This window comes from Pleurodeles waltl, chromosome 10 (assembly GCF_031143425.1).
Source record: "Pleurodeles waltl isolate 20211129_DDA chromosome 10, aPleWal1.hap1.20221129, whole genome shotgun sequence".
Lineage (NCBI taxonomy): Eukaryota > Metazoa > Chordata > Amphibia > Caudata > Salamandridae > Pleurodeles > Pleurodeles waltl.
In genome coordinates this window covers 1002079682-1002106364 of record NC_090449.1, presented here as the reverse complement: position 1 = coordinate 1002106364, position 26683 = coordinate 1002079682, and the positions used below count along the sequence as shown (strand labels likewise).

General features: G+C 43.6%; 1 protein-coding gene across 2 annotated transcripts in view; it reads left to right on the top strand.

Annotated features, from left to right (window-relative positions):
* Nucleotides 1-26683, top strand: part of HDAC8 (histone deacetylase 8) — a 571221-nt gene that overhangs the window by 139804 nt on the left and 404734 nt on the right. For both annotated transcript variants that reach the window (XR_011199196.1, XM_069211852.1), the window contains exon 5: nt 25800-25912. Coding sequence is in view for 1 of the 2 variants with exons in the window: in XM_069211852.1 (XP_069067953.1) it covers nt 25800-25912 (113 nt within the window). In the remaining variant the exon portion in view is untranslated. The remainder of the gene's footprint in view (nt 1-25799; nt 25913-26683) is intronic.

Genomic DNA, 26683 nt, shown 5'->3' with positions numbered 1-26683 from the left:
ATTCTCCACACCTATCCAGACACTGCTCTCATGCTGCTAATAATGTTAAGCAGCATGAGAGTAGAGCCAGGATTGGCTGGAGCGGGCTGCCTCGAAGCTCCCGCATGCACTGGGGGCCTGGGTGGAGAGGTTTAAAGTGTGCGTGTCGTGCTGGATGTCGCAACACAGCCGGCCAAAGCGGCATGCACACTCTAAATGCGGCCACCAAAACTCAGTTCGGGCTGGGGAAGTGAAAAATAAAATGGTAATAAATCCATTTTATTACCATTTTATGTTTCACCTTTGGGATGCGGGCAGCAGGTGGGCGAGGCTCCTCCGCATTAATAGAGAGACCGCCGCTGCTACCAAAAATAGGATTTCATGAAACAATATGCCTGACTTGAGGCTTTAGCCCAGAGCTATAAGAATCTTCCCTTAGGTGCCTTTGGCGTTAGCATGGTCTTTTCAAACAAACATGCAGGGCCTACCACATTATCATAACCTTTCAGAATAAAAAGATATGTACTATAGCCTTGATCGTTGATTTGTCATCAAAAGCAACTCAGTCCTGCTGCGTTGAGCACAGACAAAAAGTGCAGTACAAGAAGTGGAAACAAATGCTCTACTTAAAGAAATTAGGGTAATACACATATGGGTGGAGGCAACACCCCTCTCTCAGTGGTGCTTCTAAAATTATTTTTATGTTGATCACATTTGGTCTGGAATCAAAATTGTCTTGTCAAGTAAGGCCTAAAAAGGTACTAGATACATCTTGACTTCCGCCCCAAAATAGATTAGCATAAATAGTATGTGTGGGCATGGCCAAAAATGCAAACATGTATTATACAAATGGAAAAATTATGCTTGTTTTTAGATGTCACAGATTAGATTTGAAAGTGCCAGGCATATCATTAGCTAGACAAGACTACATGATGGAATCACATTTAAAGTATGCATGACATTTGCACTCAAGTTTCTAAAAACACAGCAATTTGTGATTGGTTCCAAAACTATTTTGTAAGAGTAAAATAGTTTGCAACATAATTAAAAACAGAAGTAGTTACATAATCCCTTCTTTTATTTAAGAGTGTGATGGGACAGTGAATTGATGACTTTCAATATTCGTGATTATATGATAATACAATGTGTTCTTTCTTAAACGACAAATATATTGTGCTAGAAGTAAAGGGCCTAAAAATGTTGAAATCTGAAAATGTAGATAACAAAAAAATTACACCTGTTAATATGGATTATGATTTTTTTAAATTAGTGCTAGGAACGTACCCCAAGACATTTTGTACACGTTGGCATAGTATGAGGTGTTCTAAAGAGAGTAGATGTTGCTTCTCAATAATGTAAAGTAGCTAAAACAGCGATTTGAAATGAATTTAAAATGAAGTGCATGAGGAATATATTTTATATATTTTTTGATTTCCTTGTGTTTTGATTATGGTTAAGTTAACTTATTAAAATCTCTTTTGCTGGAATGACAATCAAGTGCTCAATATCTTGATCAGAGAGAGTTTTTTCAAACAACCAATGATCAAAAAATGGAACTGACTTTCAGAGGTGTATAGTTAATCTATGACATTAAAGAAAGGGGGTTGTTTCTGAGGGAAACTAACAGCACTATTTAAACTTGCCAAAAACAGGTGCAGGTGCTAAAAAAAAAAAAAAAAAAAAAAAGGATGAATGTCCGAAAACAGTGCTTTGTGGTAAAACTGAACTGAATAATTAAAAAAGTAATTAATGCAAGCGGGAATAATTAGTACCTTGATGTACAGTTCAAAAATTCGATTTAATATAATAGCAGATGCGAAAGCATATAAATTGATTACAACTCAAACTTCAAGTGAGCAAAGTGTTGGCGCAAAATAATTCACTAACACTTGTTAGGGAAACTTAGATGTTTCTCGACCTGAAAGTTACATTTACTGAACTAAAAGAGATCAGTGTCTTTGTTAAGACTGTGGTCGAATGTGGTGATGGAGAATCGACCTGAATTTCTTTTTATGCTGGCTCATAGGACACGGGACATTTGCCCACCAGAGTACTCTATCAAATACATTAATTGGGAAGCTATCTTTTTATTTTATTTGTATTACCATCTTTTATATGAGTACTCATTCCAATTTTAAAAGGTTCAAGATCAGAGTGGCCATGAAGACATAAGTCCTGTTGTGGCAGAGAACACTCCTCCATTCCATATATTACTCCTCAATGATTTTACTCCTATGTCCAGTTGTATCTAGTAGCCAGCAATTGAAAGTTTGGCACCAGTGTGTGGCAGGAAGCTGCTTCTCGTAGCTAGGCATACTTTACTATGTTTAAAAAGTGCAAAGTCTGTGGCTCACAAAAAGGGAGATGGTCCTTCTCCAGGTATTTTTTTTCTGTAGTGAGTCTAGGTATAGTTTGTTTAGGCTGAATGATATAGTGTGTTAAAATCTGTTCTTCATGTGCTAAGAAGGCCAAGAAAGCATCCTTGAAACAGCTGCCGATGAAGGACATTATTGAGCAGTCGTCTAGGATGTTGCTTTCCAGGGTTTACGCATAACATCACACCTGCTATTCTTTAATTATAATATGCAAGGGAATCTTGTGGTAAGATTAGCTCAAAAGAATTACAATGCTGTTCAAAATTCAAGACCTCCTGCTAATTTTCTTTTGATGGCAAGATACACATGCATAACAGTCTGAGATAATAAGGGTAAAAATTGGGAGTGGAGAGATGGAGAAATCGAAAGAGAGAGTGAGAGACCTAGGGGCACGCATCTGCTTCTTCGAAACTTTGAGGGTGGTAGACAGGCTCAGCAGGTAATGGGATCTTGATGATTAAAGTAAAAACAACACTAAAGAAAGTATATTGCTGGAAGTATCCAAAGAAATGGACAATGATTTTCACTATTTACTGAACTCCTTGGTGGACTGAGCTGTTAGGAACCCTTTGCTGACCTGGATAGAGGCATTAAGCCCCTGGGTGCCAAGGAGAGTCCAGGCCTCATGTAGAGGAAATATTGCACAAACATAACTAGCAAGGAAATAAAACTTGCCTAATCCCACAAAACCAACGGAGTTATTGAAGACCGTCCTCAGATTTAAAAAATCCCTCTGCCTCTGATGACTGGGACATGGACTTCTAACCCCAAACTGAGTATACAAGTCACTTAGCAGTCTACTTCTTGATCTCAGTTTCCACAACCTGGTCTTTCACTGTTTTCATTGCGTATTATAACAATATCTCCCAGAACATACCAGTGTATATGGGAAATATAGCCTGCTCTGTGTCATCACCCATGTGTCAGTAATTTTCCTCTTAGTATTTCACGCACCATCTTACATGACTTCGTCCTGAATTTTTGACTCCGTGGCTCTTTCATTCAAAAAGCATCCTGTAGACCCCGATAAAATTAATTAACAATGCAAAGCATGGAATGTTGATACAAGGATTCAAGGCTTTGGATTTTTGGTGGATGGACCACTGAAATACTTCTGATGCCATGAAACACTTGTCTAGAAAATGAACTTAGAACTGCCTGATGCATTGAAAAATACCTGCCAGTGGCCAACAAGCATTAGCAAGAGTTGTCTCGTTTTTTGCCTGGACTTCTACTTCCAGCATTCTGCTCCAAGACTGGTGTTGCCAGTCCTGTATTGACCCAGAGGGCTAAAGAGGATCACGGAACTGCCAGTAAAGACCGGTTTGCCCTACGGAATGCTCTACTTGAGAGTGCAAGTTGCTGGAGGTCCTGAGATAAAGGAAGCTGGTAACTCCCTTGGAGAATTGTAATAGAACCTGAGTTGTGGATACTACAAGAGGATGTCTGAAACAGACCTGAGTCTGAAGGTCCAGTTCTGAATACTTGAGGGCGTTTTTCTTATTGTACTATTGTTACCAGGACTCGTTGAAGAGCTGCGTAGAGGACAAATGTGATTTGTTTAACAAGTTGTTTTGCATTTCTAATAGATTAACTTTTTGCACCTTTTTCTTAATCCTTACTTTTGAAAGCTGTTTTATTTTCTTTACACTTGTGTATCGCTGCATTTGATTGTAATTATTTTGGACATTTTGCTTATTAAAATATAATTTTCTACTTCCTTGGTTTTGGCCTTTTATATATTGTATTTCTGAAATGGTTTGGTATCTGGCTAGAGATTACCCACACACCACCTTCATTGTCTTCGTGGAAGAGCCTTTTTACTTGAGCCAAGCAGTCGTGGATGATCAAGGCATTCCTTACAGATACAAATTTACCTCTATGGGTCAGACAGTTTGGCCTTCTGGGAGGCCAGTGCCTGCTGACATCATTTCCGTGGACCGCCTGGCTCGTAGCCTGACACTGTGGATTATGAATGTGCTGAGGGTAGATGTCGAATGGTCTGACAAGTTACCTTTGATTGGTTTTCGCAGAACGGATTGTTTCGACCAAAAATCTTTTAAGACAACAAGGTTGAGGATTTTTCAGCTTTGTACATGGCAGATTGTAGCGGAGATAATGTTTCAAAAGAACATTTAAATTACAGAAGAGTTTATTTTAGTAGTCCGCGCCATGTCAGTGTTGAGGTTAAGTGTTCCGCAATGCATTATGTGAGGTAATTGAAAATGTCTCTCTTTGAAAGAACTGGAAAGTACTCAGAGCCGTGATGTTGATTTTTTTTTTTTTTGTATTTGAAATTGTTATGTGAAAGAATGCTCAGCCTCCTGGTTTTTGTTTGCCTAATTACATACACGTGTTGAAAGCCTCTCGAGCTAAATAGTCTTTAAAAGTTGAGAGTCACTTAGGAACCACTCAGTAATGTCTGATGTTAAGGTCAAGCATATGTAACAGCAGGCTTGAGTTTCAGTCGATGGGCGTTTTCCAGTCTGCTCTTGTAAGGCATGTACTTAGGAGTGGGAATAGTGGGAATTCCCTATGTCTTAAGTCCTACTTTTCTTTGGGATTATGCTGGCTGCCATAATGATGATCATTTTTTGTTGTTGAGTTAGGTGATAAGAATTGCTTGAATCCGATCTATGGAAAGATGTGATGGGCCCTTTGAACCTATGCTAATTGTGAAAATCAAATCAAAGTGTCTACACTTTAAGGTAGCGACTTAATGAGGTGAATCCCCGTGGTGTGCTTATTGTATGATTTGGCATTAACCTGCGAGATCTTTATGGCTTGTTGGTGGCTGCCTTATTGTCAGGAGGGCATGATTGTGAAGCTGTGTGTTATCCACATTGTTACAGGCCTGCTGAAAACAGACTGTGTTGTGAACATTGAAATGCCGCAGCTGCAAGGAAGTTTGCTGTTTATTTAGCCTCTTGGGATGGTTTTGAGGTGCTGAGTCCTTTTCATTGGTGGCCAATAAAGGAGCGTTATTCTTCTGGTCACACAAAGAGCCCAGTTGTCATCTTCTGGGTGGAAGTTGGTGAGTTACTCTGTCCATTTTTTGTATGAGAATTATTCAGTTTGATGGTGATGGTGGGAAGTTTGCAGGGCCTCCGGACAGGGAGTTGGCTCTGCCTGGATTGGTGATAAGTTGTCTGACTGCAATTCAAACCACTTCTTTATTGTGTTATGACTATGGTTGTGGTGTGTGATAGTATGTTTAAATGTCTGCTTCTCTTGTGCTGTACGATGTTTGCAGTCTGTCAATATATTTTAAATCCATAAACCGCCATAAGATACAGTTAACATTTTCTGTTTTAGGACAGTGGTTTTCAAAAAATTCTCAGTGGAATAAAAATAAAGGAATAAAATACATGGAATTTTGTATGCCACTATTAACATTAATGATGGGGCACACCCCCATCCAAAATCAGGAAGGAGAATGAATGGACTCTTTTGATGTGTAAGAAAACGATTGCCACATTCCCGCATAGAATGGAAATTGTGTTGTTGGGAGCAGCGTCATCAGTTGAAGCCCTTCATCTTTAGCTTGAATACCACCACCTCAGGTGTTCTGCGAGGCCCATGCCACCAGAAGTCGCATACGTACTCATATTTGGGTGATTGACTGTTTTTGCTCCAAGCTTCAATTATTCTCCGTTTAGCCTCCTTAGAATTTACTCTTTGGAATTCTAAGTGACCAGACCCAGGCAGTGATACTCAAAGTACGGCCCGGGGGCCGCATGCGGCCCTTCTGGCCTTTACATGCGGCCCTTCTGGCTTTTATATGCGACCCCCTGGTCAACAGCAGCGGTAAGCTGCTGTTTACTCGAGTCAGCAGAAACATGAAAAATACATGAAAAAAATGTTAGACATCTATTTAATGGTTATTTTAAGATCAAGAAAGGAAGTAAATAGGGTGTCCTGCACCACTTAACTTTAGCAACACCTTGCTTTTTTAAGACATCTTACAATTGGCTTCTAAAAATATGATAGTCTTAACAAAGTTCAAAAAGTGTATTTCATTAATATGAAGAATCGTTTAACTTAGTACTTCATACCAGTGCATTGAGAAGTATTTTTAAAGTGTATGGAGGAGTACTTTTTAAGTGATAGTTTATAAACATCAATTTAGAAATATTCTTGCTTCTCCCTACCCAGACAACAATGCAAACAGTAAACTAAGAAGCAAGTTAGTTATGTGCACCCTTTGGCTGGGCTGGGTTGCTATTACTCATGAACAACAATATAGTTTAATAAATTAAACACAGGAGAAGGTTTTGTACAGCTCACACCCTGAAGTCATGTATTTGTAGGTCCTCTTATATGTGATAATAATGAAGAAAAAAGGATGGAAAGTGAAATAAATGAATTGCCTAGGATCACACAGTTTGGTCAAGTATTGAATCCGGGATTGAGCCCAGATTTTCTGGTTTCACATTGTGCAATTCAGCAACTAGATGTGCATGCTTCACTCCCAACACCCATGTTTCCCCCTCGCCCCAACCGCCACCCTGCTGGCATCAGTGCGGCCCGTGGTCATACCACAGATCAAACTTTTTGGCCCATGAGAAAATGTTTGTGAGTACCCAGGCCCTAGAGTGTTGCCTGTCGTAAACAAAGCTGCCATTCTGTGTCATTGGATTGAAATATGAATGGATGGAGCAGAAACCAGGACCCGGATACGAGTGTTAAAAGCAAGTGGATGTGAACTGTAATCAAAGGATTTTGAAGACAACGTTTTACTAAAGTGTGAGTGTGGGTGCGGCTTTCAAGCTTTGTATTCACCAAGGATTGTTTCTGTTGTTGAAAACAAATCCCAAACAAGCACTGGCAAAATCATTAAGTCTGGCTTATAACTGAAAGTGTTTGAATGCTACCATCTGTGAAGTTATTTACCCCTGCACTCGTGTACTTATTTTTCTACAGATTGGCTCATTATTGCACTCACCCACAGTCAATGAAGCGCTTTCAGTTATCAGCCAGACCTGATGACTTTGTTTCTTGTTTGTTTACGGTGGCTGAGTGCTTCTGCTATTGTGGGACTGCCAATCTGTGAGGCGTGAAATTGTTGTCAGTGGTATCAGACTGTCCCGCTGGAAGGGGTGTGAGAGTATTGTTGGTATTTTGGTGTTTTGCTTTCCCTCCACGAGGGCTTTAATAACCCCACCTTTGTTATCATTGAGACTGTAGCTGAAGACATGCTGTGCTCTTGCTTAACAATGGGCAAGTCTCACTCTTGACACAACACTGCAGCAATCATGCCTAAGTAGAGTACCTTTCCTTCACTTGCCAGCCCTGACTGTCTTCTTTCGCTAATCAGGCCACCCAAAGATTTACAAGGCATTAATGACCCGGTCTGCCCATTTATTTTAGAAACCTTATTAAGTGAGCTCTGGCAGGCCGCCACCACCCATAGCGCATAGATCACTGACTCCAACATCATATGCACACCAGGTTGTGATTGTGAGCAACAGTTAAACCAGTGAACAGCGTGCCCCCTGACTACTTAGTCCTTCCAGACACTCAGCTTCACCTCCAGGATGCTGATCCGGCCTCTTATGAACTGCTTCCCTGCAGGACCTAGCAGCTGCTGTTCCTGGCTTACGATGGTTTCAGAGCAACAACCACAGACCCACTCTCGCTTCCTTGCGTGCGCACACAGACACGGTGTTAGCATTAAAGTGCCATTCACATCCTAAGTTGTGTGCGGTACATTGAACTTGACAGTAGCATCACCAAGCAGGATCTCTCTACAGGATACTCATGCATGCACCTAGAAGAAACATACTCTTATGTCAGATAAACCAGAAGAGTGCAACATAGACTTCACCTACCTCTGTCATCATGCACTGCCTTAGAGGGCTGTTTGTTAACAGCAATATGTATTGCCCACCAGGACACTCCATACGCCGCCTTATCATTACCATTCGGCGAGGTGGCTATATTAGGAAGAGTCATGCTGCATTATTTTGGCTCTGATATTGCTGGCACATCTGGCATGACACACTTGCTGTTTTTTTCAGTAGGAACTACAGCTGTTGAAGCTTGTGGTGCCACAGCAGGCGTTGGGGGCAATGAACAGTAGGATGTCCCGCTACCCAAGGAGTTTTGAGCAATAACAGTCACTTCCATTAAAGTTCATGTTGGAATGCTGGATCTGGCTCGTGGAGGGGAGAGGGTGGTGTCGTGGGGCAATCTGTGACTACTGGTCTCCGCTTTTGACAGCTAGTACAGGTTTCCTGAGGCCACCTTCTTATTGGACCCAATGTAAGCACCATGTACACCTTTTTTCAATATATCTTTATTGCTTTTAGCATCATAGATAGAGTACAGACATGTTTTATCATGGTTAAGATACAGTATATTTTGTGTTACAAGTGCTCGTTTTCTCACTGACCATAAGGTGTAGACATCTAGTATATTTGGAAGTGATATTGCGGTGTTGAACAACAAGTACAGTGAGTCAGTAACAGTATTGCCGCTTACATTGCACATCGAATCTCCAGGGCTGCTATGACTTAATAAACTAAACATAATCTATAGCATGTCTTGACCTAGACACCTGTCGTGATAGATCGAGGAGGTGCACGTGACGTGAGCTTTGATAAACAAATTGGGGCAGGACAGGCCTGCTGCAGATGTTACCCAGTGTGTGTATGACCAAGATCTAAATCCCAGTTAATCCAGAAGTAACCCTTGCGACAATAGTGTTCCCTGTGAAATGTATGTTAGGCGCTAAAAGTGTATGAAGGGTTTCAGTCAAGCAGCCATTGTAGGAAGGTGGTGTAGAAACTATCTATGGTGGCCGCTGATCAGATTTAGCTGCTATCTTCTCAAGGTGTATATGCCATTCTGGCAATGTGGGTAGAGGAGCCTGTCTGGACCTGGTGTCCCTTAGCGCTTGTTGTTCCGCTAGTATACTAGATTGTAAGTCTGAGAGCCACAGCCTTATCGGTGGAGGGGAGGAAAATTCCCTGGCCATAGCTATCCTTTGTTTTGCTAATACCAATGTGAGGTCTATGAACTTGTTAACAGGTTTGCGGGCTGCCGTGCTAGCAGTGATGCCTAATAAACAATGCGCACTTTCCTTTCGGAAGGGGGTGCCCTGACCATCTGCTGGAAATCCAGTTTTATCCCAATAGACGGTAATGTGCAGGTAGTCCCACACCATGTGTATAAAGTCAGCTTCAATGGTGTGGCAGCGGGTACAGGTATCTTCCGCTCTCGGATACAAATGTGCCAGCCGTTCAGGGATCAAATACGCTTAGTGCAAATAATTGAACTGCGTGAATTTGTACCTAGCACTTGTGAATACATCCTCAAAAATGGTGTCCATTGTTTGTCAGCGGTGTCTCTAGGGCCGTCTCCCAATATACTTGGAGCTGGTGCAAGAGGATCGCCCTTTCGGAACTTATGGTGTTATATAATTGCGTTATTGCCTTCTGAGAATTCCCATGTGTCAACAGAACCTGGAGCACCATAGACCTCTCCCGTTCATCGTGTGTTTTTCACCAAACCCTTTGGAGAACTCTGGTGTGTGTGGCATACAGCAAGAACAAACCCTGGGGTATCCCTTAATCATCTACCAGGCACTCAAATGTGTCTATGGCCTTATCGGTAAACAGGTCTCCCCAGTCTGTCAGTCTCACATTTGATCATGCATTCGCATCTGCTCACGTCTGCAAGTCCTGATACTCCGGCAGTGCCCATAAGGGGAGTGCTGGTGCATATGGGGGGGAGGGGGGCAGGGCGCAGGGGGTAACTGTGTTTTCCGGTTACATAAGTGGTCCAAAAGACCTTTGCCACCATCATTAGAGCATTTCCTCTGCCCCCAGGAATGTCTGTGTCGGGTTCCCGTAACCACTGTAGTGTCCAATTTGGTGCCATACCATCCCTTCTAAGTCCCATTTCTGATACATTTTTGCCTGAAAGCAATCACATGGGCTATTGAAGTTGGACACCTGCATGGTAATATTCATAATTCGGGGCCACTAATCCATCCCGTTCCGTAGGTGCATGCCAAAGTTAGAGACACTCTGCATCTGCTTTTGCCCTTTATCAGTGTGATAAGGAGGATGAGGAGGTCTACAAAGATTTTTGCCAGTAGCAGCAACGGTAGAGCGGAGAAAGAGTACAATATCCTAGGGAGGATGAGCATCTTAGAGATGGCAATCCTGCCCACTGATGACAGCGGTAGGGCTGTCCAGAATGGGGGAAAGGGGCCAATCTAGCACTACTAATGGCTCTTCCCACATTGCCATTGATTAAGTGTGTGGTAGAGTGATACACGTGAACCCCCCAAGTACTTAATATATTCGACTTCCCAGGGGAGTGGGGTGTGTGGTAGTTCCCTCTTCTGGGATTCAGTCAAAGCTGTCATCAGGAACAGGTGGGATTTGGCCTAATTCTCCCTCAGATCGGATCCTTCTCTGAAGCACTTCAGCAGTTCCATAGGTTGAGGGAGCATAGTGGCATCCTCTTGAAGGTACACCAGGGCATTGTCTGCATAATACAAGACAATATGCCACCTGCCATCGGCCTGGGTCCCACTGTCCATAGTGCCCAAAGTGCGCAGGCCAGGGACTATGTTGCTAATGCAAAAATAATATGGGGCAGGGGACAACCCTGCAGAGTGTCTCATTCTATGTTAAATGGATCTGATGTGATTTGCACGGTACGGACACGCGTCAGTGTAGAGTTGTAGATTGCCGCAATCCATTGCAGAAACTTGGGACCTGTACCCATTGTATTGAAGACTTCTAACATGTATGGCCTGTAGGAGGCTGGCCTGGTTTGTAGTGGGTACCTTGGGTACTTACACCAGGTCCAGTTATCCCTTATTAGTGAAATGTAGTAGTGTTCTAGCAGCTTAGGTTGATAGAGGTAGCTATAGCAGAGCAGCTTAGGCTGAACTAGGAGACACGCAAAGCTCTTGTAATACCACGTATAGTTACACAGTACTTATACACAAGTAAAGACAATACTCAGTGTTACCAAAAATGAAGGTAGTTTATTTGGGTGACACAAGGCCAGAAATATCATAGAGGCAATACTCCTTCTGGATGTAAGTATTATACACAATATATACACTAGACACCAAAATAAGGTAAGTAATTAGACATAGGATAGTTCAAACAATAGGAAATGCTGTAGAATGAAATGGGAGAAAATAGGTCTAGGGGCAACACAAACCATATACTAAGAAAGTGGAATGCGAACCACAAATTCCCCCTAGACAAGTGTAGTGTGTAGAGAATCTCTGGGAGAGCAAGAATACAGTAAAGGTAAGTAAATGATCTCCCTCCCGAGCCCAGGAAAGTAGGAGTAAAGTACTGCAAGTTTCCTAAGGACGCGCTACAAGTCGTGATTAGAGTTATTGCAAGAACCAAGCAAGACTGCAAACAAATGGGGGATTCCTGGACCTGGAGACCTGAAAAGGAAGGAGACCAAGTCCAGAAGTCGTAAGAAGTTCCAGAAAGGACAGGAGCCCCTGCCAACCCCAAAGAGGGTGCAAAAGAAGATTGGTTAGACGAAGGCTGCAGAAATGCACCCAAGGAAGATGTCTGCGGGTTCCTGCATAATGCAATGGATGTCCCACGAAGAGATGTTGGATGCATGTGAATTTTGGCGCTGGATTCGTCCAACAAGCCTTATTTCCGGCAAAGTCGCGTTTTGCGTCAAAATGGTGCCTTCTGGATGCAGGGGGGACCTGGAGGCCTCAACTCTGCGTGAGGAGGAAGAGGGGGCTCTCAGCACTTCAGAGAGCCCTCAGTCGACCAGACAGCACCCATGGGAGTCCCAGGACACAGGGACAAAGGAGGTGCAAAATGTGGTTGGTGCAGCTCTGCAAAGGAAGGTACACGCCGCCGGAGGTCAACCCAGCGCGTTGAGCATCGCAGGATAAGAGTGCTGGGGAACTGGGCCAGGCTGTGCACGAAGGAATTTTGCAAATAGTGCACAGAGGCCTCGGGAGGTGAAGAAGACACTGTGCACAAGGGTACTGTTGTATTTGGGGAAGGCAAGCCCTTACCTCCTCCAAATTGGGACAGCAGGACCTCAGTACAGTCTGTGTCAAAGGGGTCTACCACCTGTGTTCCAAGGAGCATGCTTGTCGCCGGAAGAGGAGTCCAAGAGAACCAGTCATCGACTTAGATGGTTCCTGCGTAAGCAGGGAAGTGACTTTGTCACTCCATGGGAGATTTCTTTGGTCCTTCTTGTGCAGGGTGAAGACAGGGAGTCCCCAGAGGTGCACACCATGGAAACTGTTGCAGTTGCTGGCTGGAGCTGAAGTTGCAGAGGAAAAGTATCCCTTCTGGATACTTTGTTGCTGATACAGCAGTTCCGGGAGCAGTCTGTGGTTGATCCGAGGTCAGAGGGTGAAGTAGTAGTTGCAGAGGATTCCTGCTGAAATCTTGCAAGTAGAATCTGAAGAGAAACCCACAGGAGAGACCCTAAATAGCCCTGAGAGGGGGATTGGCTACCTTATCAGGTATGGACCTATCAGGAGGGGTCTCTGACGTCACCTGCTGGCACTGGCCACTCAGAGATCTCCAGAGTGTCCCCACACCTTGGAAAACAAGATGGATGAAGTCTGGGACACACTGGTGGAGCTCTGGGAACCACCCCTGGGGTGGTGATGGACAGGGGAGTGGTCACTCCCCTTTCCTTTGTCCAGTTTCGTGCCAGAGCAGGGACTGGGAGTCCCTGAACCGGTGTAGACTGGTTTATGCAAGGAGGTAATTATCTGTGCCCTTCAAAGCATTTCCAGAGGCTGGAGGAGGCTACCCCTCCCCATCCTGTTACACCTATTTCCAAAGGGAGAGGGTGTAACACCCTCCTCCCAAAGGAAATGCTTTGTTCTGTCTGCCTGGGACTTAGCTGCTCAGATCCCAGGAGGGCAGAATCCTGTCTGTGAGGTGGCCGCAGCTGTAGCTGCAGTGCAGGCCTCAGAGAGCTGGTTTGGCAGTACTGGGGGTTCATGGTGGAGCCCCCAGGATGCATGGAATTGGCTCCCCAATACCAGATTTGGAATGGGGGGACAATTCCATGATCTTAGACACCTTTCATGGCCATATTCGGAGTTACCATTGTGAAGCTACATATAGGTATTGACCTATATGTAGTGCACATGTGTAATGGCGTCCCCGCACTCACAAAGGTCCTGGAATTGGCCCTAAAATATGTGGGGGCACCTTTGCTAGTGCAAGGTGCCCTCACACTTAGTACCTTTGCACCTAACCTTCAGTAAATAAAGGTTCAACATATAGGTGACTTAAACGTTACTTAAGTGCAGTGAAAATGGCTGTGAAATAGTGTGTGCACTATTTCACGCAGGCTGCAATGGAAGGCCTGTGGAAGGGTTTGTCTGAGCTCTTTATGGGTTGCAAAAGAAATGCTGCAGCCCATAAGGATCTCCTGGAACCCCAATGCCCTGGGTACCTAGGTACCATGGACTTATAAGGGGGGTCCAGTGTGCCAATTGAAATTAGTAAGTGAAGTCACTAGCCTATAGTGACAAATTTAAAAGCAGAAAGAGCATAAGCACTGAGGTTCTGGTTAGCAGAGCCTCAGTGACACAGCTAAGCACTACTGATGACACACACATATTAGGCCATCAGTTATGAGCACTGGGGTCCTGATCAGCAGGATCCCAGTGAGAGAGGCATAAACATAGTGATATACAGGCAAAAATGGGGGTAACATTGCCAAGAAAGATGGTACTTTCCTACATGGCCCCCCAGGGATGTCGATTGCCTTCTCAGTATCTAAAGAAGTAATCCATGGATGATCTCACCCAGTCCATCAGCATGAATAGGCACAAAGGTTCAGGAAGGTATTTCTACCTGGAATGAATTTGTTTTGGTCTTGATGTACCAACTGTTGGGCAATGGGTATCAGTTGGTTAACCAATACCTTCCCCCAAAATCTTATAGTTGGCATTCAAGCCGGAAAGGGGGAGAATGAGCCCATCAGCAGTGGATCCCAACCTGGTTTAGGGAGGACCACACGCACTACCTCTCAGAGGGGTAATGGCAGCATGCCATCTGAAAAAGCTGTGTTGTACATCTTTAGTAAGTGGGATACCAGTTGAGGTTGGAATGCAGAGTAAAATTCCACTGCCCAACTGTCTATCCCCGGTGTCTTCCCCCTAACCATTAATTGAATTGCCTCAGCTCTTTTGTAGGTGGAGAGGGGAGCCTCTTGGGTGTTAAGTAATTGGCCTGTTGTATCACGAATTGCAGTAATGGGAACCTTGGGTGTTTCAGATAGGAGAAGCCATGCCAGCAACCTCCCTGCCTTATCACCCCTACATATTTTTTTTGTCAGGTATTCCTTATAATCTACTTTGCTAGTTGTTCCACAGTCGTTTTGTATGCCAGAGTATTTTCGCCAGTGAGGCCGCCACCGACTGGTCACTGGTTAGCAACTGCGAGAGTTTACGGATATTAGTTTCCAAGTTGCCCAGTTCTTTACTTAACACCATCCGTGTTCCATATACCATTTTACTTGCATGGCCCCAGAGTACCACTTTAAAGGTGTCCCTTCGTTATCTGTGAAATATGAGGTAATGTAGGATGATAAGTTATCTTGCAACGCTTCATCTCTTAGAGCTTCCGATGGAAGACCCCAGGTGGATATACAGGGGCAGCCTTGCCCCCAGGTCAGTTTGGAGTAGTAATGGATAATGATCTGCAGTGGTTCATTCTAGTTATTCACCCCTGGTGACACCCGGGAGCGCCTCTGGGCTACAGTAGATAAGGTCAATCCTGGTGTATAGAACATGCAGACCTGAGTAATAAGAATATTCCGTGTGTAGAGGGTGTAAGGTACGCCACACATTTTTAACCTGTGTGTGTGACCCAGTGTGTGACATGTTGGGAAAGCATTATCGATTGTGCCCCTGGCACCGGTGGGCGAGAGCGGTCCCATGTTAGGTCTGGCATGCAGTTAAAATCCCCTCCCCAGTAACTAGGTGCTGTTACATTTTGAAACATAGCCAGTGTAATGGATTGTAGAAAGCATGCCTTATTTGTATTGTATATAATGAAATGAATGTTATGGGAAGACCATCTAACACCCCTTCCAATATGGAATACCTCCTTTCTGGGTCTGCTTTAGTATGTAACACCTCTAGTGATGTTCCCAGTCCGACCCATATAAGAGCCCGTCTGGCGTATTGGGAGTACATGGTTCCCGTCAATGTGGCACGCCAGCACTTGCGTATGCTGTCAAGGTCAGATGCTAATAGGTGAGTTTCTTACAATACCACCACATTTATATGGTGCCTGCACGTTCCAGGTCAGTAAGAAGTATTGTGTTCCCACTGGTACCCCTGTTGCTGCCATGCAATTAAAACCTTTAGGGAAGGCATCTCTGTTCTGACCCCCTCTCCCCAGTCCCATCCCAGTCCAATCAGCACATCTAATAGTCGAACCCCTAACCATATAACACCCTTCCCTGGGCTGGCACACCACAGGCACATGGCCTGTAGCACTAAGTTGCTGTATAAAAGAGTGAGGACACAACTTGATCAGTTATGATGACGTCAATGTGTGGCTGGGGATGGGGTACAAAACAGTATCAAAAACATGTCAGTAGGGACATATGGCCCCCAGTCTCAACATGTATGGCACTCCACCTTAGTTCTGTCTCCCATCTTCCACTAGGCTGGGTCATAAAGTAGAATTAGAGAGTAGGCTGTATCCCTTCTTATCTTCATAATACATCTCCTGCTGTCTGTGGGGTACTCCCTGCCCCCGCCTTCAAGTAAGGTTTCCACCAGCATTTGTGGGACAGGTGCTGCTCCTTCATCAAGACCACTTGCCACTGATCCAGTAGGGGATGGGGACAATTCTCTTTGTTCTAGGTCTGTCACTGCTCATGCCCTTTCTTTGACTGCCTGCTCCCTTGTGTGACCCAGACGAGATCGCACCCTATGGGGTCTGCATCGCCTTTGCGTTTTCCAGTCTTTGTAGGCGGTATCTACCTCGGGTGGTGTCATGGCTATACCTTTACTTTCCAGCCAGTTCCAGGCCTCTTGCAGGGTTGTGCAGGTTGTGGCGCTGTCATTCTGCATGACCCTGAGCATGGCGAGAAACTGTACTGCGTATCTTATGTTATGTTTACTTAGACAGCATTTCATAGGGGGAAAAGGAGGATCTGCGGTGCTGCACCTCTATGGTGTAATCAGGCGTGCATTATCCACTTGTCCATGGTTCTTTAGTTCGGGTAGCCTACAGGATATGATCTCTGTCTGTGTAATTAAAGAACGCGCTCAGTATCCCCACACCGGGCAAAATTCACCAATTTGCAGTCCTTCCTAAATGTCACAGAGGAAGAATTAGAGGCAAAGGTTAAGGCTGTTACCTATAATTATTCACTTTCTAGTCCCAGCAGGTGGTTATTGTGGCCAATAGACGCAAGTGGGTGTCAGGAGGTTTCAAGATTAGCCGGCTGGACCCTCGCTTTGTCTCGGGTATAGTTACTGCACACAATGTGGGTAAGCTGTGCCAACAGTGATTACAGACTAACACTTTAGCAGCAGTTAAAGAACACCTTAACACGCTATCTGAAGACATAGACTTACAAGATTTTTTGTTAGGTCCCAGAAAGCCACACTCTAATCGATTCATCTATGCCATATACAATAAGATCTGGAAGCTTTCTCAAATGGAAACAGCTGTGCTTTCAAGGCAGATAGGTAAGGGAAATTTGGAAAGGGCTTTAGCTGTTGTCGTTAATGGCATGAACACTCTGCCCAACAGGATATACTCCCTTAATAACATAGTGTCATCTGCGATTGACATCATTCAGAATGACATGTCCTTTTTACACCATGGACAAAGTCAACTGCGTTCCATCATGCAGTGAGGTTGGGCACTACAGATTCAGAAAAATGGCCACGGTCCATGGAAATACATTAACAGTAGTGACCTGTTTGCTTTTAATTCATCAAGGGAACAACAGACAATGGCTAAAAGGGAAGTGAGTTTCATCATGCTTCATATAGAAAAGTTAGAGGAGTTGCCTTTCACAGTTGCAGAAAGTCCATTCACAGTATCGCTCGTACATGGCATTATAAATCTGCCCATTTCTACGTTCCGGTTTTCAAAATCCTTGAAACATCTTGCCGTGGGCAGAGACGAGCGGCTAGGTGATAGCTATATTAAAGAAGAGTGGGAGTTGCACTTTGATTATAAATGTCTGAATGGCGAAACAGAGGTCTTTCTCAGCAGAAGCGAATGTGAGACTACTGTTAGTCATTCAATGATCTATAAGCAGGTGTCCTTTCATTACTATTGCAAAGTGGGGGTCTCAAACTTGGCCTGTTTTCTGAAGGGTACTCCTGTCTCTTTGATTCGTCCAACATCTCATATACTTTCGCATGAAAGTTTTGTGGTCCTGAACTAACAAATATGTTGCGGTATGAGACCAGGAATCGCCTCAGTCTCTAAGATTGTAACTTGTTGCGGACATGTTTTATTCTCTCTCACACAAGAAATAAGAGTAGCAGAAATGTGGCCTCACATTGATATTACTAATGTAAATTATGCCAAGCTGAGCATACTAAAAGCGCTACTGTTCCAGACATAAGTTGTGTTGACGGCTAGAGAGACGTACGCTCTCCAGATAGCAAGATTGTTGGCCGAGATACAATCCCTATTAAATACCAACTTCCCCAAACACTTTGATGAGCTGGTATCCAGAATATTCAACTCTTCAAGCACTACAGGGTTTGTGCACTTTTTAAGGCTCTCAGCTCTGAAATCGTGTCCATCTTTCAGACTGTCTTCCGGAGTCATTCCTTCAGCCATCCATTCACTGTTTTCAAGTGTGTTTGGCAGCTTTCCTGTGACTTTGGCATTGATTGGCGGGACACTGCTGCTGTTGTTCCTGATATGCAGTGGTTGTGCCTTCCCAGCTAGACGAAATGATGGATCTACTACCACCAGCCCAGCGGTGCCATGAATGCATGGTGCAGTTCTTTAGTGCTCCATTGCTGGAAGAGTTGGAGAAAGATTGACCACTGTCATTCCGACCAGGATTATGGTGTGTGTAACTAGTCTTTCATTGCACCTGGTGCCTCTTCGAACATCTACCTTCGGTGTGCCTTACTTTTTTGCAAGTTCCCCTGTGGAGCAAGAACTGCAGATGTTCCCGATGAGGGTTCATTCACGGTCGTGCCCCATGAGACTTCGGCTGATTCGCAAGGCCACTTACGCCCTTGGTGTACTATCTGGCTCCTTTAGGCACTTCGGATGGTGCTGCGGGTGATCCTGCGCTTGAGGATGCTGCGCACTACTGCTCTGTGGATCCATCTGCTAATCCTGTAATCTGACGATGTGGTTTCCTTCCTGGATGCCCTTCCTTTCGATGGCTTTGAAGACATTCTTCAAGATCATGACTACTGTTAAATTAATTTGACCATTGGTTTATTCTAAGAGTTTCAAAGTTTTGCCAACATTGCCTTTAACTTTGGTCTGCTGTGCATGTCATGGTTGACATTTTATCTTTTTGTATATTTTAGCTATTTTAAAAGTTTTTAATTCGATTTTAGTTATAGTTTAATATGCATTTAGCTTGTTTTAGTCCAGAACATTTTAGCTTGGGTTCATTCACCTTCTTTGGCGTCATCATTGTGGCGTCATACTTGTTCCAGCAATGGAAAGGGTGTAGTGGATCCTATTTACCTTAATGGGAATCAGGAGTTTAGCTTAGCCTTCTGGCTTTCAGGCCTCTGCCCCAGTCACCTAGTGACTTTTAACCTAATTAGCGTGCTCTGTTTTAGCACATTTATTTAATTATTTCTTCCAAGATGGCTGCTATGTTCATAGTTAGGAAGATGTTTTGATTTCATGTTATCAGTGCCACTCTGTGAAGGCATCATTATCAGTGTCAAAAACAAGTGATATACATAGGTATCCACATCATGTACTTTCCCGCTTAAGTGTGACAGTAACATAATGTACTTTCTAGGGAATTGTTTATAAAATTGCCACCCCAAGCATGCCTTATTATCTATTGTTTGGGAACATGCATGCGTCAGGGGTCCTACAAGATCTGTATAAATGCATCTTACGCAGACAAGGTTATCAGAGGGATTCCTACCAGATGCCATCAATGCTATCTGTGCTACACGTCGCATTGATGCAGACCCAGCCTTCGTGTCCTCACGATCTAGAGACCTCATTCCAAGGTAACAAGGGTTGGGGGCTCTTCTCATGGACATGGTATTGGCAGATTAGGTTTAACACACCTAGCTCTCTTTAGGTTAGAGATTAGGCTCATCATGCGAGGGTTTTAGGGATCTTTGTCATCTTATGTTATTGCAAGGTAGTGGGGATCTTTATGTCCATGACTCTTGTTTTTACAATTCTGTTTCTTGCATTGTTCATTATCCTAATCGTTGCAGCCCATGCATTTAACAGTAGACTCCAGTCTTGTTAATAAAATCTATTGAAAAGTTTACTGTATGTCCTTCATTGCCTGTGCGTGACTGAGACTTGTTGCTCATGTGAAAAAAGGGTAATCTCAGTTTAACCATGACTCCCATGAGATGTCGCATTCTTGCGTCCATGCGTAAAGGCTGCCACAAATCTCCTTTTACTGTTTGGATTTTTGGTGAGGTACTGCTTGTAAACCGGGAGGGTTGGGCCGACAGTTGCGACTTGTTGTGGGATTGGCCTAGTCACCTACAAACAAAAGTGCTGTCATCCCTAAACCAGCAGTCTTGCCTAGAGCAAGAGTCCAACTACGACAGGTCGTGGTGTGGCTCCAGGCGGGGATGGCCTCCCTGGCACCCTGTGGGCCCTTTCCACGGAGAAGAAAGTCAAAAGCCTACTCTGCAGGATCATTGTCAAAAATAATTCCTCCAAATATCATTCCATACTGGGGCACTCTATCTTTTCCGGTTGGCCCACTATCCGTACATTGTTACATCTGGATCTGCCTTCTTGGTCAACTCGTTTTTTTGAGGTGGTTCACTTTGTCTTGGAAGACATTTATTTATGCTGTGGTTTCTGTAACTGTTGGTCTAATGGTCGTTAGTGTGGATTCTGCATTTGCAACCCGCTCTTTCATCTTTTTGTGGTCCTCTTGTAGTAGGCCCATATTGATTCTCAATACATCAATCTTCGGTTCTAAGGTAGTCTTGAAATCCTGCACAGCTGACAGGATCTCATCAAATCTGTGAGACTGAGTGACGAGTGATCTCAATGGACCCTCCTGCAGAAGGAACATATGGCTCCCGCTACCATCTTGTGCTGTGTGCCTGGCAGCCCTACCTGGGCCCTATCTTGTTTTATATGCAGCATGGTGGGGTCGATTTTGCCTCAATATGTGATCACATATCTTGACCGGCTGAGGTGAGCCCTTAAATGTTGTCTGGGGGTCGTTGTGCCCTATCTGTGGAGATGTGCTGCTGGCTCAGGGTGAGGAGCTGGTTTAATCCAGAGTGTGTCAAAGTTTCCGGTAGTGCAGTACTGAGATGTGCCCTTGACCCTATGAGGTTGCTTGTCCTCTGCCTCTTAGCTTTAACAAATATTCATGGGGATTAAGTGGGAGTGTCACATGTGGCTAAGAGTCCCTCACAGGGGAAGAGCCTCCTCCGTCCCAGTCGTGCTGGCATGGCATTGTGTGGCAGCTGCTGCTCCCAGGCCCGCCCTAGGCCTTCAGGCGCAGCCCATCGCTTTGTTGGGCTCGCGGTGACCCAGGCTTCTGCAGCAAGAGCAGTGTGCATCAATGGCTGGGCCCCTGAGTCAGGGGCTGCATCCGAACTATCCGTGGCAGGGGGTCACTCACAGGATGGTAGGGTAACTTTATTAAAGCTGTGGGCTGCGGAGTCCCAATCTCTGCTACCTACGCAGTCGCCATCTTGGGCACCCCCCCACCAGGTATACCCATTTATCACTGGACTTTCAGCGTTGTGGGGCACAGCATTCCAAATCTTCCTCAGATAGGCAGCTTGTGAACTCAGACTTCTGCAATGCAAACAACATTATTAAATCACTGTTCAGTCAGTGCTTTTACGTTTAAAATGAAAAAAGTACTTTAACTCACACACATCTAAGTATTAAATATAAAATTACAAATGTGCACAATGGAAACCAGACCTCACTAGCCCCTTCTGAGCATGAGATCCGTGTAAGAAAGTCTCTCAGTCTTATGCAACATAAGTCCTCTTTCACTTGTGTTTGTCATGGAGTTCACAATTTAAAGCCAATTGCTGACCTACTTCTTACTGAGTTCACAATGTTAAACCCCTTCCTATTCTATTTGACAGAATTTCACAATCTAAAACCAGTTGCTATTGCACTGGCCAGAGTGCTATCAATGTACAACCACTCCCTACCTTATTTGTCACAGGTTTATACCTTGCTAAGCCCCTCCCTCCTGTATTTGATGCCTGGTCTCTCTTAACAGCCAGTTATTAGTAATGGAACTTCATAGACAAGATAACACAACTGCTCCTAAAAGAAAACCAACAAAGGATGGAGCCATTGGCCTTCTCTATCTACCTCGGGTTATTATGTTTTTTGTGAGTACAGGAGTTCTGGCAAACGGTTATAGATTTCTCTGTTCAGCTCAGAAAACTTTTAGAGCGAGCCAACTTTGAGGAGGATGGGGGGTAAAGGAAGGATTGGGAGTCACAAAATCTTTTCCTGTACGTGGATAATCAGCGTCACATTTGAGATGCATTATACAAACTGTAATATCGTTCCAAAGTTTTAGGGACTCGCTTGCAGTGTTTTATTGAATTGAACTGAAAATAGCAAGCTCCAAAATGATGGATGGGAACTAAAAAATAAATAAAACCGCTCAAAAATGCTGATTCGGGAACGTTTCTGAACTTATAGATGCAGGTTCCAGGACATCAATCCAGAAATGTAGTTCTCCTACTTTTTTTCTTTTTACTGTTTTCTTAGCAAAGTTGATTTCCCTACATCATCCAGCACTCTTGTTCCGGCTTAACTACTTCACGTGACGTGATGCAGAAGACCCCACAATCTTGTTGTGTCAGACTTGAACGATGCATGCGATGGACTGTGGAGTGTTTCCTGCAGTTTCCTCGCCCAGATCTCTTTGTAAGGGCACAACCTCTCAACGCCAAAGGAGCAGCAAAAACGTAGTACTGGTCCGCAGGGAATGTGTCCAATAGATGTTTGGAGTGGAACATTTTAGTACGTTTCAAGCTGCTGCTTTCCAAAGAAGACGTATGATTTGGCCACGTCCAGATCTCATTCTGTTTATTAAGCAATGGCAATTCTGAAATTGGAAGACAGATTTTGTTCATTGTAAGTAGAGTAGTCAGCTGTGAATCTGACTGCACGCACAACATGGTAGCCATATTCATCATAGATCCTCAGACCTATGTCACTACTTCCTAAAAGAATTGGCTAAGCTCTGCTAGTATTTGATACTCCAGTTCTCTATCTAAGGACAGTAATGGTTCTTGGAGGGATCCTAACCATTGCTTTCTCTTCTGGTATGGTGGTTCATGGCAAATCCCTTCCTAGGATTTTACTGTGAAAATGTTTGGTCTTGACCACAAGTCAGCCCCAGGGAAGGGCAAAGCACAAGATCAGTTATCTGAAACAAAGCATTTACCAAACTCTGTGACGTTACAAAACTTGAGGGGACCCCCCCCCCTACAAAGAACATGGCGGGCCCCCCTCCGATCTCACGCATGAGCTCTCATGCTAGAGTACTGTGCTGAGGGGTCCCCTAGGGGCTTTTTTTTACGCCACTGACCAAGCTGCCCTTTTCTTATGATATCACACCAAGATGTGAATCTTGACTTGACATTAAATTCCATCATGTGCTTAACAAAATTTATATACATCCAGTGTACAGCACTCACACACAAGGCCCTCTCCCTTTCATTATGTTTTCTTGAAGTGCCTAGATATAGTGTAGAGGTTACCATTGGCAACCGCCCTTTGTCACTATTTGCAGCTTCAAGCCTAGAGAGAGGAGTTGTTAAAAAATGAACCATGAGCGTCAAAATGGCTGTGTTTCATGCCACTCATTTATTTGTACTATATAATCCTGAGAATGTTTGTCTCTGTTGCTTATGGTTTCTATGTGGTCATGGATTTTTATCCTCTTTCACCATTTGCTTTCTTAACTTTATATCACAGTAGAGAAAACATGCATTTTAGGACTTCCTTCCTTGGAAAAAAACCTGTCCAAAGGAGACATTTCCTATGTAATCTCCCTTCTGCTAATTCCAAAAGATGAACAACTTCCATATCTGTGCCAGGGCTCAGGAACCTGTTTACTTTTGCAGAAAGCATACATATAGGCTGTACTGGAAGAACCCGGACTCAGGAAGGGCCATTCCAGAGAATGTCCTTGTGGCTTTTATACTTTAATATTAATTATGAATATGAAGAGTACTCGCATGAAAGCAATGGTGGAGGAGTCAAGGTCACTGACAACAGGACCTCTGGTAACACTGCATCACCTGTCCATTAACCTTTTTAGAAAATTGACGTTTTCATAAGAAAAAGCATGTCTTTCACTCGTGATCTCCCATGAGCATCTGGAAAGATCTGTAGTTGCCCATTATCTGAACGAGCTGAAGAAGCCTTTCAGAAAGACAAACTTTATCTATAGTCCTGCTAAGCAAAATATTACAAAATCCATTTGCTCCCATACTGCTGGAGATCTTTAAAGATCTTCAGCAGTATGGGAACAAATGGCTTCGGTAATACATCACCATTGGGTCAAATTTAACTGCCCTCCACTATCCACAGAACCGTTTGGCTGCAGTGCAGGGTGGGTTTTTGTTTATACCGATCCAACTTGGACTGGCAAACAAAAATTGTAAAAAAGTAATTTCACAATTTTGAAGGCATGCGTACAAAATGACGCAGCCGGCCTTCATGTTGCAGAGCATCGGGAAATGTTGTACAGTATGGCTAGAAATAGTGACAAAAGCAGTACATTTCCAAGTCCAAGGAAAGCCCCTTTGGCTTTGCCAATGTTTTTTTTTTTTAAGCAGTTCCTTCCTGTTTTCATCTGTCCATGTTTGGAATTCTTTCACTCCTTTTGCCTCAAATTAGTTCTTCTCTCTGCACTTCAGGAGCTTATCTAGTACCAACCACTTTTGTAGTCATGTATCCTTTGATGCAACTGCAGTGCCTCCACCTACCTTCTCCTCTTAATTTCTACAAGCTATAATCCCTGGTCACTATTTCCATAGCAGTTATACTCTGGAGAACCCAAAATGTGTGGATAATGGTAATTATTGATGCTGTTGTGCTGCAGTTACTTTCCTTATTTGTAAGCTTTGTAAAAACATTGACATTTTAAGTGGATGCACGTAGGAGTTTCAAAAAATTCCTCACCTATTTTAGTACTTTTGGTACTGGCATTGTATGGTCCTCAATTTAACACCACACTGTCTTCAGCTTCTTTGAGATCCCTGCTGAGTCATTGGTGGTTATAGAGATGTGACTGGGGGGACACAATGGTGATGAATATATGTGGTGGCGCTTGACATGGCATCTCATGCAGCTTTCCTTAACATTGCTATAATGTGGGGCATGTCTGTTGCTCCTCATTACCAGTTGTTGAGACCACAAGACGCCCACTAACTGGTCGCAAGCATATTTCCAGTACATTGGAAAAGATGTTGGTTGCAGTGTTGTCTAACAGTACTGAGTTTTGGTGTCATGCGTGGGGTCTGGAGAGTGCATTACAGACTTGGTGTGGTGGTGCCTATTGGTGTCTTGGGCATGAAGCTGAATGCAAAGGTTTTGTGAGTGATAGGTCTGCAGAAAGGGTGCACAAACCAGTATGGCTTGAGGTATGCTGTGTCAGATGTTCTGATCCTTGGCATAGTTTCAAGTACTGAATTACATTCTGCAATTAAAGAGTATTTACGGCTAAGAGTAAACTATTGTCTAAAGGCGAGAAACTATCTGTGCTCTGCTTGCAGTGATAGTCATGCCTGCCAATTTCAGTTCTCTCAACACCACTGGCTATAGGCGTGCCTCTAAAAACACCAAAAATGCCGAAATGCCCCAGCCATGTTCTGTTTTAACAACTCGTTTGTAGATTAGTGTGTCCCCCAAGTCTCAGGATACCTTTCATGGGAAGTAATGTGCTGTATATGGCCTCTGTTCATTTGCACTTAAAATCGTTTTGCTAATAATTCTAGTCTTTTAAAGCATAAGGGCTCTCTGGACCTAGCACAGTAAATGATGATAACATTTAAACATGCGCATTTAGACAAAAACACAATCACTACAGTCTCCTGTCAAGAGAAGGTGGTAACCTTGTGACCTAATCGAAGAGACGTAGGAAGACTAATAAAGGACAATGTGGATTCTTAAATTAAACTATCAGTTCTTAAAAACATACTTGTTTCACAAACATTGTGTCGTCACTCGGTTCATTTGCCTTTGATAGTTGCACCTGACGTATCTTGTGTTCTTACAGGGATGAAGCATCGGGCTTCTGTTACCTGAATGATGCCGTCCTGGGAATTTTGCGATTGCGGCAGAAATATGATCGAGTATTGTACATCGACCTGGATTTACATCATGGGGATGGTAAGAGCTATCTGTCGATTTTAAAAGTGAAAAAAAAAACAATTTAAGTGGTTTGAGGAGGTTCTGTTTCTCCCATTTTTGTTGGGCGTTAACCTACTTCTGCACAAGTGTTGCTTCACAGAAGGCAACATTAGCTTCTCTGAAATCAATTTTAAGTCAGTGAATGGTACTGCTTAAGAAAAATGTATAGGACCACTTACAGCATAAGAGGAAAATCAAAATGGTTAGCAACAACAGGTGGTGCTAATAAAGTGTATTTAATGCGAGCTATCAATAGGCAAAATTTAAGTTAGCACTGGTCAAGGCACTGGACAGCTACAAAAGTGTGTTGTCAATTGGAAGTCTGGTGTAAGAGCTTAAGGCACTGGATTTATGGCTAGAAGTAGTAAAATTACTTGATGGCATCAGAAAGCAGTAGTTTTTGCCATGACTCGTAACATTTTTAAGTGGGCCCATAGCCAGAAATATATGTTTTGGGGAGCCTGATCCCTGTTAATAACTGCAGTGTAAATGGATTTTTTGGAAGGCGTTTTGAATTTTCCAGCAGAAGTTTGTTAAAAACCTATGTTCCATTGTGATGTGGATATTATGTTATATTTTTGGCATTAATATACTCCACCAATAAATGTTAGGGTTTTGTGTATTTTATTGTGGATTGGGATAGGAACTTTGGTCAAAAGAGGATAGACATTTACAGATGGATGCAAGGAGCTCCTATACGAATTTCTAGAACATTTGTGGAAAATCATATCAAATCACTGTGGACCAGTA